We start from the raw sequence: 12699 nt of genomic DNA on the forward strand, positions 1-12699 counted from the left end.
ATTACTGCTAGAAGCACAAGCATTTCGCTACACCCGCAATAACATCTGCTAAGAACATGTATGTGACTACTACAATTTGATTTGATTGATTTATGCTAGGCCTACTATATTTATTTCTCAACAATCCTAATAATAAGCACATTGCTTCTCTTTAAAACAAGAGTATAGCCAACCTGGCTGGCATGAAAATGAACCACGAGAAAAGCGTCCTACATTTGCTATTTAAGTGCATAGATGACATGTATTTCTTTTCCGCTGCCCCTGTTTCGAGACAGGTGCATGATAATGGTCCATTCTAAATCAAAACAAATTTCACGCATATATCATTTAGTATATGTAAAGACAAGATTAAATCAAGAATAGTGTGATGGGTGACAATATTAGCCTATCACATGTGATATATTTTCACTTGTGAATGATGCCCAGCTTATTGATACCCAGTAAACAGTGCATGCTTTTTTTGGCGACTTTTTCAAATCATAGTCGCACACCTCATGTAGCCTAGCCCATAGGCCTATATGTTTTGATACGGTTTGTATCACAACTAAAGTGGCCAAATAACTTCTTAAAATGAAGCACATTCATTCGCTTTACAATGGGTGTAGAGCTTAACTGGCGCATGAGTTTCAAGTTTGGGGAAGATAATTTTCACCATAAAAATGCACCTTTATAATAAAAGCATTACATGCATAATCGCATTTGTGGTCACTTTTGAAAATGGTGTCCTGCTAATGCAACATTTGCGCTTATAGCCTACTGCCGTGTGCGCATTGCTGCGCTTATAATGTGAAGAAATAGCCTAATAGTTTATCAACATTTTAAGCTAAACGTTCTCATCTGTTGTGTCAGGCTCATTGCTTAAAACAGGTTTTTTTATGCTAGTGGTTGTATTAATTTGGGATCTATCGCATCCCAAAACTGTCCCGGACTATGTTTGGAATATTGATTTCGCACAGAATAAAATAGGTCAACTTTTGTACTATGGGGGATAGTAGATTGACATAGGCTAGTGCTTTTGCTGTTTGTTAGGCCTACTGATCTTGTTGGCAGACGAAAATTAAATGTGGACAGTTCTTCCAATATCTTCAATATGCGCCTCGGAATTGGATAAGGACGCGCACAGTTGCGTCCCCGATGTGTCTGTCTTCACTTGTAGCCTGTGAGAAAGACCCAATCATGTGAATGAGAGGTGCTTCGGCACGCAGCGGGAGAAGGGAATTAAAATTATTATATTCAGCCCAAGGGCATAACGGCCACTGGCCGCAAAAGGCATGGATTCTTTTAGGGGGCATTACGGCCACACAAAGGGGATGCAGCTGGGAAATTCGAGGCATTATCAAGTGCTTGTCAAATTGTGAATGTGAGACTGATGAAGTGTGTACAGCCTGCGCAAAAAACAAAGCAGAGCTCATGCCTTTCATGCAACTTTTTTCAAATCATCATTAGAGTCGCATCATGCAGCCTTAGAATGTATTAAAAATCAAAACATATAGCCCAACATTTGTATCACAACTAAAGTTACATAAATAACTCTAAATTAAGCATATAAGAGTACCTGTGTCTTTGTTAACCGATAAACACAGAATAGCCGCATGCGCGCACTCCCTCAAATTGTTTGGAGAAAATATCCTTTCTATTTTATTCAGCTATGTTCAATTGTATTCTTCATACTATAAAATAATATAAAAGAATACTACGGAAATTCTAAGCAAATATTGTCTGCTAAATTAACTAGTGTAGCCCACAGCCATATGGCATAGCCAGATCAGGGCCTAACATAAGGACAACTCAGAGTATGCTATTCTTTTCTTCTGAAGTTGTCACGGAATCAGCCGAGGCTGCTCCTCCTCCTTGCTCGGGCAGGCTTCGGCGTTCGTCGTTCCCGGAGTACTAGCTGCCACCGATCTATGTTTCTGTGTTTGTCTAGTTTGTCTTTATTGTTTTCACCTGTTTCCCATTATGTTACATTGTTTTCCCTTTATAACCCCCTGTCCCTCATTGGTTATTGTGTGTGATTGTTTTCCGTGAGGTCGGCAGTGTTCGGGTGTATGCGTATTTTGTTCCTCCCTGTTTGGAGGTTTTGTTTGTATTTTTGATTACTGTGCAAGTAAAGTTTGTCTGCCAGTAGCTCGGTGTCCTGCGCTTGACTTCGCTCACAGCATACACGTCGCCCTGACAGAATCACACACCACACATGGAGTCAGCAGGAGCGGCGGTGCCAGCTGGATCAATGGACGAACGCGTCGAACACCAAGCGGCCATGATCCAGGCTCTCGGCACCGCCATGGAACGGGTGGTGAGCACTATGGAGCGATGGGAAAGAGGGGGTCTGCCTACGCCTCCTCCAACGATACCACCACCATCGGCGATGCCCATCGCTTCACCTCCGGGGTCCAGTGGGATTCGGCTCGCGCTCCCGAGGGCTTATTATGGCACAGCGGCCGGGTGTCAGGGTTTCCTGCTCCAGGTTGAACTCTACCTAGCAACCATTCACCCGGTGCCCTCGGGATACGGAGCGTGTCCGCCCTCATCTCCTGTCTGTCCGGCAAGGCGCTGGAGTGGGCCAACGCCGAGTGGGGGGGAATAGACGCCGCTACTGTCAACTATGCGGAGTTCACCCGCCGCTTCAGGGCAGTATTCGATCATCCACCAGAGGGTAAAGCGGCGGGTGAGCGTCTATTCCACCTTAGACAGGGGAGGAGGAGCGCACAGGAGTTCACGTTGGACTTCCGGACGCTGGCTGCCAACGCGGGATGGAATGAGAGGGCCCTCATCGACCACTACAGATGTAGCCTGAGGGAGGACGTGCGTCGGGAATTGGCCTGCAGGGACACTAACCTCAGCTTCGACCAACTGGTGGACATGTCCATTCGCCTTGATACCCTGTTGGCTACCCGCGGACGTCCGGATTCAGGGCCGTCCATTCCATCCCCCAGCACTTCCGAGCCGACCCCTATGGAGATCGGAGGTGCTGGTGCTAGGGAGACCAGGAGAGAGACCAGGAGGGAGGCCGTCCCCTGCACCAACTGTGGCCGCAGAGGACACACTGCTGGTCGGTGCTGGGGATGGTCTCCTAGGAATCGAGGCAGTAGGCAGCGCACTGATGAGTCATTCCAGGTGAGTAGGCACCCAACTCACCCAGAGCTCTCTGTTGCGCATATATGTATTAAAGTTGTGTTTCCCGAGGTTTCTCCTCACTCCCAGCATAAGGCGCTAGTAGATTCAGGCGCAGCTGGGAATTTTATCGATCGCCAATTCACCTATAAGTTAGGGATTCCTATTGTACCTGTTGATGTGCCCTTCCCCATCCATGCCCTAGATAGCCGCCCTTTGGGGTCAGGATTGATTAGGGGAAGTCACAGCGCCTCTCAGAATGAAAACGCAGGAGGGCCATGAGGAGATACTATGTTTGTATTTGATTGATTCTCCTGCGTTTCCAATGGTGTTGGGGCTTCCCTGGTTAACAGCTCATGACCCCAACATTTCATGGCAACAGAGGGCTCTCAAGGGATGGTCTGATCAGTGTTTCGGGCGGTGTGTAGGTGTTTCCGTAGGGGCAACGACGGTGGAAAGCCCGAACCAAGTTCCCACCATGCACATTGCTGATTTGTATGCTGATTTGTCACTCGCCTTCTGTATAAATAAGGCGACTCAATTACCACCTCATCGACAGGGGGATTGTGCGATAGACCTCCAAGTAGGCGCTGCGCTCGCAGTAGTCATGTGTATCCTCTGTCTCAGGAGGAGACGGCGGCTATGGAGACATACGTCACCGAATCTCTGAGACAGGGATACATACGGCCGTCCACTTCCCCTGCGTGAAGAAGAAGGATGGGGGTTTACGCCCGTGTATTGATTACCGTGGTCTCAATCAGATCACAATCAAATACAGCTATCCTCTCCCTCTGATTGCTAGTATGACAGAGTCATTACATGGGGCGCGATTCTTCACAAAATTGGATCTCAGGAGCGCGTACAACCTGGTGCGCATTAGGGAGGGAGATGAGTGGAAGACAGCATTCAGTACCACCTCCGGTCACTATGAGTACCTCGTCATGCCATACGGTTTAATGAATGCTCCTTCAGTCTTCCAATCATTTGTGGACGAGATTTTCCGGGACTTGCATGGACAGGGTGTAGTGGTATATATTGATGACATTCTAATATACTCCGCTACACGAGCAGAGCATGTGTCCCTGGTGCGTCGAGTGCTTGGTAGACTGTTAGAGCATGACCTGTATGCGAAGGCGGAGAAATGTCTGTTCTTCCAGGAGTCCATCTCCTTCCTGGGACATCGGTTGTCCGCATCAGGGGTGGAGATGGAGATTGACCGCGTTTCTGCCGTGCGTAACCGACTCCCACCACGGTGAAGGAAGTGCAGCGGTTCTTGGATTTTGCCAATTACTACCGGAGGTTTATCCGGGGCTTTGGACAGGTAGCAGCTCCCATTACCTCCCTGCTAAAGGGGGGTCAGGTGCGTCTGCAGTGGTCGGCTGAGGCGGACAGGGCGTTTAGACATCTGAAGGACCTGTTTACCTCGGCTCCGGTGCTGGCACATCCGGATCCCTCTTTGGCGTTCCAAGTTGAGGTGGATGCGTCCGAGGCTGGGATCGGCGCTGTGCTGTCTCAGCGCTCGGGTACGCCACCAAAACTCCGCCCCTGTGCTTTCTATTCTAAGAAGCTCAGTCCGGCGGAGCGCAATTATGACGTGGGGGACAGGGAGCTGTTAGCTGTGGTTCAAGCCCTGAAGGTGTGGAGGCATTGGCTTGAGGGGGCTAAACACCCTTTTCTCATTCTGACTGACCATCGTAACCTGGAGTACATCCGGGCAGCGAGGAGGCTGAACCCTCGCCAGGCAAAGTGGGCTATGTTTTTTTCCCGATTTGTATTTAAGCTCACCTATAGACCAGGGTCACAGAACACTAAGGCAGACGCCCTGTCCCGACTATATGACACAGAGGAGGTCCATTGAGCCCACTCCCATACTTCCGGAGTCTTGTCTGGTGGCACTGGTGGTGTGGGAGGTTGATGCGGACATCGAGCGGGCGTTACGTACCGATCCTACTCCCCCACAGTGTCCAGAGGGTCGGAAGTACGTACCGCTCGAGGTTCGCGATCGATTGATATATTGGGCTCACATGTCCCCCCTCCTCTGGTCATCCTGGTATTGGTCGGATAGTGCACTGCCTTAGTGGGAAGTACTGGTGGCCCACTTTAGCTAAGGACATGAGGGTTTATGTTTCCTCCTGCTCGGTGTGCGCCCAGTGTAAGGCGCCTAGACACCTGCCCAGAGGGAAGTTACAACCCCTACCCGTTCCACAACGGCCGTGGTCTCACCTATCGGTGGATTTTGTCACGGACCTTCCCCACTCCCAGGGGAACACAACGATCTTGGTCGTTGTGGATCGGGTTTTCGAAGGCCTGCCGTCTCATTCCTATGCCAGGTCTCCCTACTGCCCTACAAACTGCTGACGCCCTGTTCACACACGTCTTCCGGCACTACGGGGTGCCTGAGGATATAGTGTCTGATCGGGGTCCCCAGTTCACCTCTAGAGTCTGGAGGGCGTTTATGGAACGTCTGGGGGTCTCGATTAGCCTTACCTCAGGTTTTCACCCCGAGAGTAATGGGCAGGTGGAGAGAGTGAACCAGGATGTGTGTAGGTTTCTGAGGTCCTATTGCCAGGACCGGCAGGAGGAGTGGTCGGGATATATTCCCTGGGCAGAGATAGCCCAAGACTCACTCCGCCACTCCTCCACTAACCTTACGCCTTTTCAGTGTGTGCTGGGTTATCAGCCGGTTCTGGCACCTTGGCATCAGAGCCAGATCAAAGCCCCTGCGGTGGACGAGTGGTTTCGGCGCTCAGAATAAACCTGGAACGCTGCGCATGTCCATCTGCAGCGGGCTATCAGGCGGCAAAAGGTGAGCGCCGATCGCCACCGCAGTGAGGCTCCGGTGTATGCACCGGGAGATCGGGTCTGGCTCTCGACCCGAAACCTGCCCCTTCGCCTGCCCTGCCGGATGCTGGGTCGGCGGTTTGTGGGGCCATTTAAAGTCCTGAGGAGATTGAACGAGGTATGTTATAGGTTACAACTGCCCATTAATTACCGCATTAACCCCCCGTTCCATGTATCTCTCCTCAGGCCGGTGGTGGCTGTTCCACTCCAGGAGAGTGAGGTACGAGAGGCTCCTCCGCCCCCACTAGACATCGAGGGGGCTCCGGCGTACTCAGTCCGTTCCATCTTGGATTCGAGGCGTCGGATGGGGGGCCTGCAGTATCTCGTGGAGTGGGAGGGGTACGGTCCGGAGGAACGGTGCTGGGTCCCTAGGAGGGACATCCTAGATCCCTCCATGTTGAGGGACTTCCACCGGAGTCATCCAACTCGCCCTGCTCCGCGTCCTCCTGGCCGTCCCCGAGGCCGGGGTCGGCGCACGGCTGGAGCCGCGCGTCAAGTGGGGGGTACTGTCACGTCGTCCCCGGAGTACTAGCTGCCACCGATCTATGTTTCAGTGTTTGTCTAGTTTGTCTTGATTGTTTTTCACCTGTTTCCCATTATGTTACATTGTATTCCCTGTCTCTCATTGGTTATTGTGTGTGATTGTTTTCCGTGAGGTCGGCAGTGTTCGGGTGTATGCGTATTTTGTTCCTCCCTGTTTGGAGGTTTTGTTTGTATTTTTGATTACTGTGCAAGTAAAGTTTGTCTGCCAGTAGCTCGGTGTCCTGCGCTTGACTTCGCTCACAGCATACACGTCGCCCTGACAGAAGTAGACTGCATTTTCTTCATATCATGTTTCCTTAGACCTGTCTAAAATAAATAATGGATTTATTGTATTGGTGTAGGCTATATTACATGGCTTTATTAGACTTTTTTAAATGTAGATGTTCCAAAGGTCTGCATCAGTGGCTTGTAGGCTATGCGTGGAATACAGGAGATACTAAATGTGTTAATGTTAATTAACGAGTCAATTACCATGAGACCGGCAGGTATTTGCTTGACTATCACCGGTTGACAAAATGTCATGACTGCCACAGCCCTAGTTGCCACCCTACGGTCACACACTACTCAAAGCAAATGTAGAACTTTTATTATTCAAAAACATAAAAATACCAAATATCAAATACAGTCATACCGTCATTTTTTTTCTATTTTATATACCGTTATATAATATTTTGGCCATATCGGCCAGCCCTATGTGTGCAGTTGACAAAGTGAGCCAACCAGGACTACAGTTGAACTGTATGGCCAGTGGTCAAACCATGCAGTATCTCCACAGTTTTGACATATCAATCAATCAGTACACTTTAAAATAATTACAATTATCACCAATCACTGCATTTATGGGGCTCATTGGATGATCATGTAAATCCTAGAGAACGGATATTTTGATTATCTAATTAAACAACTTCTAACAATAAAACACTACAATTTTGACCCTGAACAAGTCTTGCCATGGCACTGCACTGCTGCAAGGTTATGTTCTCTTTAGTTTTTATGACTCACCTGAAAAGAGAAGATGTCATGGACAGTAAAACATGGCTATCAGTGAGCTATGCAGAGAGATCTGGGCTGGAGTAGAAGAACGCTTATGGTTTGATTATATAATAACTCAGAAAGTGAAAGTGGAGCTGGGCCAGACTGTGGAGTTTGCCGCAATGTCAGGCCTAGTAGCATCAGTTGACATCTTCATTAATGCAGCTTTTTTAAGTGTTGTCTCGTTAACTTTTAGAAGTCTTAGCAGAAAGTTTTTTAGAAAACTGCAGAAGGTTTCTCACTTCCTCGTCAGCAGTAACAATCCCAAACAAAAGGTCATTCTAATTCTCAGAGTTTCGGTGGTGGTGTATTATTCCTTTTCCATTGTTTCCAGGTGGGGGCTTGGGGCTCAAGTAGCAAGCTCCTCCTACCATTCAAATGTAACCCTGTGCCTTTTGTGTGGTTAGGAGGAAGGGGGTGGGAGAGGGGGGGTGTTCATTACCTGAAAGTAGACTGCACTCCTCTTATAAGATTAATATCTGTCCCAGACTACTATATTCTTACAACCGTCAGAGACCTAAAAAAAGCGTTGTAAGAAAGGGAAGCATTTTTTATAATTTTTTACTGCTATGAGCTTTTGGTTTTTATATCAGTTATTATTCTCAGAAGCGGAGTGTACCCACTCACAGTGTTAAGAAATAAAACACCCCCAATAAACAACACAGAGTAAAGGAAGGCCGTGGAAGCCCAGTCTCAGTCCCAAATGACACTATTCCCTATGGGCCCTGGTCAAAAGGAGTGCACTAGAGAATAGGGTGCCATTTGGGACACAGACAGAGTAAAGGTAGAGGTGGGCTAATGGAAGGCTGTGGAGGCCCAGACACTGAGTCGAGTCAGGCAGCCCCCTGTCACAGCAGTACTTAATGGAGCCCTCATTAGTCATCAGAGCCAGCCTCAGGCTGAGTCTCAAATGACACCCTACTCCCTATATTGTGCACTACTTTTACCAGTCAAAAGTAGTGCACTAATAGGGAATAGGGTGCTATTTGGGACTCATTCTCAGGAGAGATACACATGAAGCCTGACTGGTTGCAGCTTTCATCACCGTCCACAATCCAATCAAGCATTATAGGGGTGGAAACACATGCTGACCGCACAACAATCCTCAAAGTTCACTCAGTAAGGTGCTACTTTAATGTGTCCAGACGAGTTGGAACCTTTACGTGTGGATTTGTTTATATTAAGTCAGTAAATCTATGTGGCATTTGGCTCCTACAGTAATAGCTGTATGAATATTGATCAAGGAGAAGTCTGAATTGCCCTCCTATTATTCATGGGACAGTGAGAACATTTTCTGAGAAAGGACATTCAGGTAAAATGGAGCTGGTGCTGTATGCTTCTACAGTACAAAAATTAACTGTTTCTTCATGGTGGACGCAGAGTGTCTGTGTCCCAAATGGCACCCTATTGTCACGCCCTGGCTCTGGGGACTATGTTATGTTGAGCCAGGGTATGTAAGTCTATGTTTGTATATCTATGTGGGCCTGAGTGACTCCCAATCAGAGGCAACGAGTGTCAGCTGGTTGTCTCTGATTGGGAGCCATATTTAACTATCGGTCTTTTCACTTTGTGTTGTGGTTTCTTGTTCCGTTAAGGTTTGTTCGTGTTGTAACCTTAGACGTCACGCATCGTTGGTTATTGTTTTGATCGTGTGATCAGTTAATAAATATATATTATGTTCACCTTCAACGCTGCGCATTGGTCCTCTCTCGTAGACGATCGTGACAGAAGAAACCACCAGAACTGGACCAAGCAGCCTAGTGAGGAGCAGAGTAGGTGGACTTGGCAACAGTGGAGGCAGAGCTTCGACTGGGTCAAGCCGAATGAGGAGCTGAATGACGGAGATTGGAAGCAGAGGAGCGAGAGGTGGGCGAGAATTATCGAGGCCTGGCCCACGGGGAAGAGAGACTCCCAGAAATTTTTTAGGGGGGGGCTCACGACGTCGGACCAGCAGGAGGCCGCGATAGAGCGGCCCAGTGGGTTGCCAGAGGAGGCCGCCAGGTTACGGGGGCCACTGGTCGAAGAGGGGATGGAGGATGTAGAGGCACGGCGAGAGGTACTGGCGTGTGTTGCCAGTCCGGTCCGGCCCGTTCCAGATCCCGGTGTAGGGCCAGTGGTGTGTGTCCCCAGTACGGTCCGGTCTATTTCTGCTCCCCGCACCAAGTCAGGGGTGCGCATCGTCAGCCCGGTTCGGCCCGTTCCTACTCCACGCACCAAGCCTACGGTGTGCGTCGACAGCCCAGTCCGGCCCATCCAAGCTCCCCGCACCAAGCCAGTGATGTGCGTCGTCAGTCCGGCACGGCCCGTGCCTGCTCTCCGCACCAAGTCTGTGGTGCGTTTCGTCAGCCCTGTCCGGCCCGTTCCTGCTCTCCGCACCAAGTCTGTGGTGCGCGTCGCCAGCCCAGTCCGGCCCATCCAAGCTCCCCGCACCAAGTCAGGGGTGCGCTTCGTCAGCCCGGTCCGGCCCGTTCCTGCTCCCCGCACCAAGTCAGTGGTGTGCTTCGTCAGCCCAGTCCGGCCTGTCCCTGCTCCACGCACCAAGCCTACGGTGTGCGTCGTCAGCCTGGTAAGGCCCGTTCCTCCTCCACGCACCAAGCCAGGGGTGCGCGTCGTCAGTCCAGCACAACCCGTGCCTGGGTCATGTCCGAGCCGGATCCGCCACCGAGGCGGAGTGCCCACCCGGTCCCTCCCCTGTTGTGGTTGTTTGGCGCGGTCGGAGTCCGCGCCTTTGGGGGGTACTGTCACGCCCTGGCTCTGGGGACTATGTTATGTTGAGCCAGGGTATGTAAGTCTATGTTTGTATATCTATGTGGGCCTGAGTGACTCCCAATCAGAGGCAACGAGTGTCAGCTGGTTGTCTCTGATTGGGAGCCATATTTAACTATCGGTCTTTTCACTTTGTGTTGTGGTTTCTTGTTCCGTTAAGGTTTGTTCGTGTTGTAACCTTAGACGTCACGCATCGTTGGTTATTGTTTTGATCGTGTGATCAGTTAATAAATATATATTATGTTCACCTTCAACGCTGCGCATTGGTCCTCTCTCGTAGACGATCGTGACACCTATTCCCCATTTAGAGCACTACTTTTGCCCAGGGCCCATTGGGGCTGCATCCAAAATGGCCCCCTATTTCCTCTATAGTGCACTACTTTTGTCCAGAGCCCTATGAAGGTCCTGGTCAAAAGTAGTGCACTATAGAGGGAATAAGGTACATTTTACCTTATTTCCTCTATAGTGCACTACTTTTGACCAGGACCGACGCAGTTTAAGAGTTCCACGTACCTAGTATATTGACGGTGGTGGATGCCTGCGTGTTGCCCAGCGGGAAAGTCGCCACTTTACACGTGTAAGACCCGATGTCCTGAAAACCCACGCCTTCCAGGACGATGGTGGCATCGTGCACGGAGGGGTTCAGGAAGGACAGGCGCCTGGCGTAGTCTGGGGAGATGGAGATGCCAAACTGGGGGTTGAAGACGGCTAGGGTGATGGTGCCTGAGGGCAGGCGACGCTCCCAGGAGCTCTGGGTGAGGCTGAGGTTGGTGCCCACCTCCACCCTGCAGCCCAGTGTAATGTTCTTCCCCAGCACAGCACTCACCATCTCTGGGACCAGCACCTCGTTACTGCTCACACCTATAGACAGGGGGAAGGGGTGGGACACAGTCAGTTAGATATAGATCCATGTTGACAACAGTCATGAAAAGAAAGACTGAACCTCAGTCAAAAAGGACAACAACATAGGCTTACATATTTTCAACTTATTCAACTGTTTTTATTCCTCTTTCATGCTTTTATTCAGAAACAACAACCCCTTCCAAACCATAGAAACCAAATGGCCTTGAGGTAGGCCTACATTATGAAACATACTGTATCACGTCACTTCCCTCTGATGTTACTCTTCCCTTGGGAATGGGCTGACCTGACTTCTTTCTGGAACAACTAGTCGTGCCGTATGTTTGTGATATTAAGATGGTATTTCAACAGTGTAGTAAGGGCTGGGCTTTTAGCTTTTTGAGGGGGTTTATCAGGGAGATGTGGCTGGGTCTGGAACCCCTCAGTGTGTGTTCACTCCTAATGAGCAACACACATTCAGCCTCACTGTACAACACATAACGTTCTCACTGTCCCTGCTGTTGTTGTTAGAGCACCTTGCCATATAAAGTCCAACATTTCTGGAAGGAGATTAAACATAACAAGCAATTTGATGTTTTCTTTCCTGTTTTTAAAAAGCCCTTTCATCTGTGTCTATGCACACCACATGTTTATTTGGGAGTTATTTTCAGCTTGCTGTAACATGTAAACATGGGATTTTCATGGGGGCTGGCTGGCTAGTTTGGATGCTGTGATTGAGTAAAGGTGCAGAAAGCCAATGGAGGAGAGAGGATGAGCAGTGAGCACATGATTATGGCACAATGCTGTCAACAGTGGGAATCAGCCGCTTCAATGGACGGAAATTAGGCAATGAAGCCTAACATGATTCAACAATATTGTGTCTTCTACTTTTTGTTTTCCTTTGCTTGGAAAGTAGAAGTTTTATGATACAAGCCTACTAGGCTAATTTGATTTATAGTAGATAGGTCGCTAGTCTGTCTAGGGGGTGTACTTGTACATCAAGCTGCTTAACGCTACAGAAACAGGAGATACCGGTAGGCGCCTCCTGACCTACAGTAGGCCTACTTCTTACTAGATAGGCCTAACGCCTCGTGCTGGATGTTTGCAATGACTAGCTAGGCTAACCATTTAAGAAATTGAGCAATACATGCCTACTGTAACATTTAGAAACACCACAGGAAGCGAACTCTGAATTAATCACTAGCCTACAACTTAAGGAGGGAAATGAATTTGAACTTGAAATAAATCTTAAATGACAGATTAGTCCTATGTCTAGAATCATCCAACCAAGAAAGACCCGGGTCAAATGTCTCTAAACATAATAACAGCAATTAGTTATCGATACCCACATATATATTTAAACATTAAGTTCATATGAACTTTTACAACCCTGTCGTCTAGATTTAATTGTTGGGGGCACCCCTCGTTGTGAATCTTGCACTAGCCTTCATGTTTTTACATGAACTGAATGCCATTCAAAACATTTAGTGCAAGGTCTAAGTTTTCTTAGCGCAATTTAAAGTTATATTTGGGAGATCTAAATTTCCACCTAACAATGTGTGT

At 48.8% G+C, this 12699-nt stretch overlaps 1 protein-coding gene across 1 annotated transcript in view; it reads right to left on the reverse strand.

The window, feature by feature from the left end:
• The window catches only part of LOC121567938 (nectin-3-like protein), an 88347-nt gene that overhangs the window by 25149 nt on the left and 50499 nt on the right, over window positions 1-12699 (reverse strand). Inside the window, exon 2 of the mRNA XM_041878332.2 lies at window positions 10810-11157. Coding sequence (XP_041734266.2) covers window positions 10810-11157 — 348 coding nt within the window. The remainder of the gene's footprint in view (window positions 1-10809; window positions 11158-12699) is intronic.

The sequence above is a fragment of the Coregonus clupeaformis genome, chromosome 6 (genome assembly GCF_020615455.1).
Source record: "Coregonus clupeaformis isolate EN_2021a chromosome 6, ASM2061545v1, whole genome shotgun sequence".
NCBI classification, from domain to species: Eukaryota; Metazoa; Chordata; class Actinopteri; order Salmoniformes; family Salmonidae; genus Coregonus; species Coregonus clupeaformis.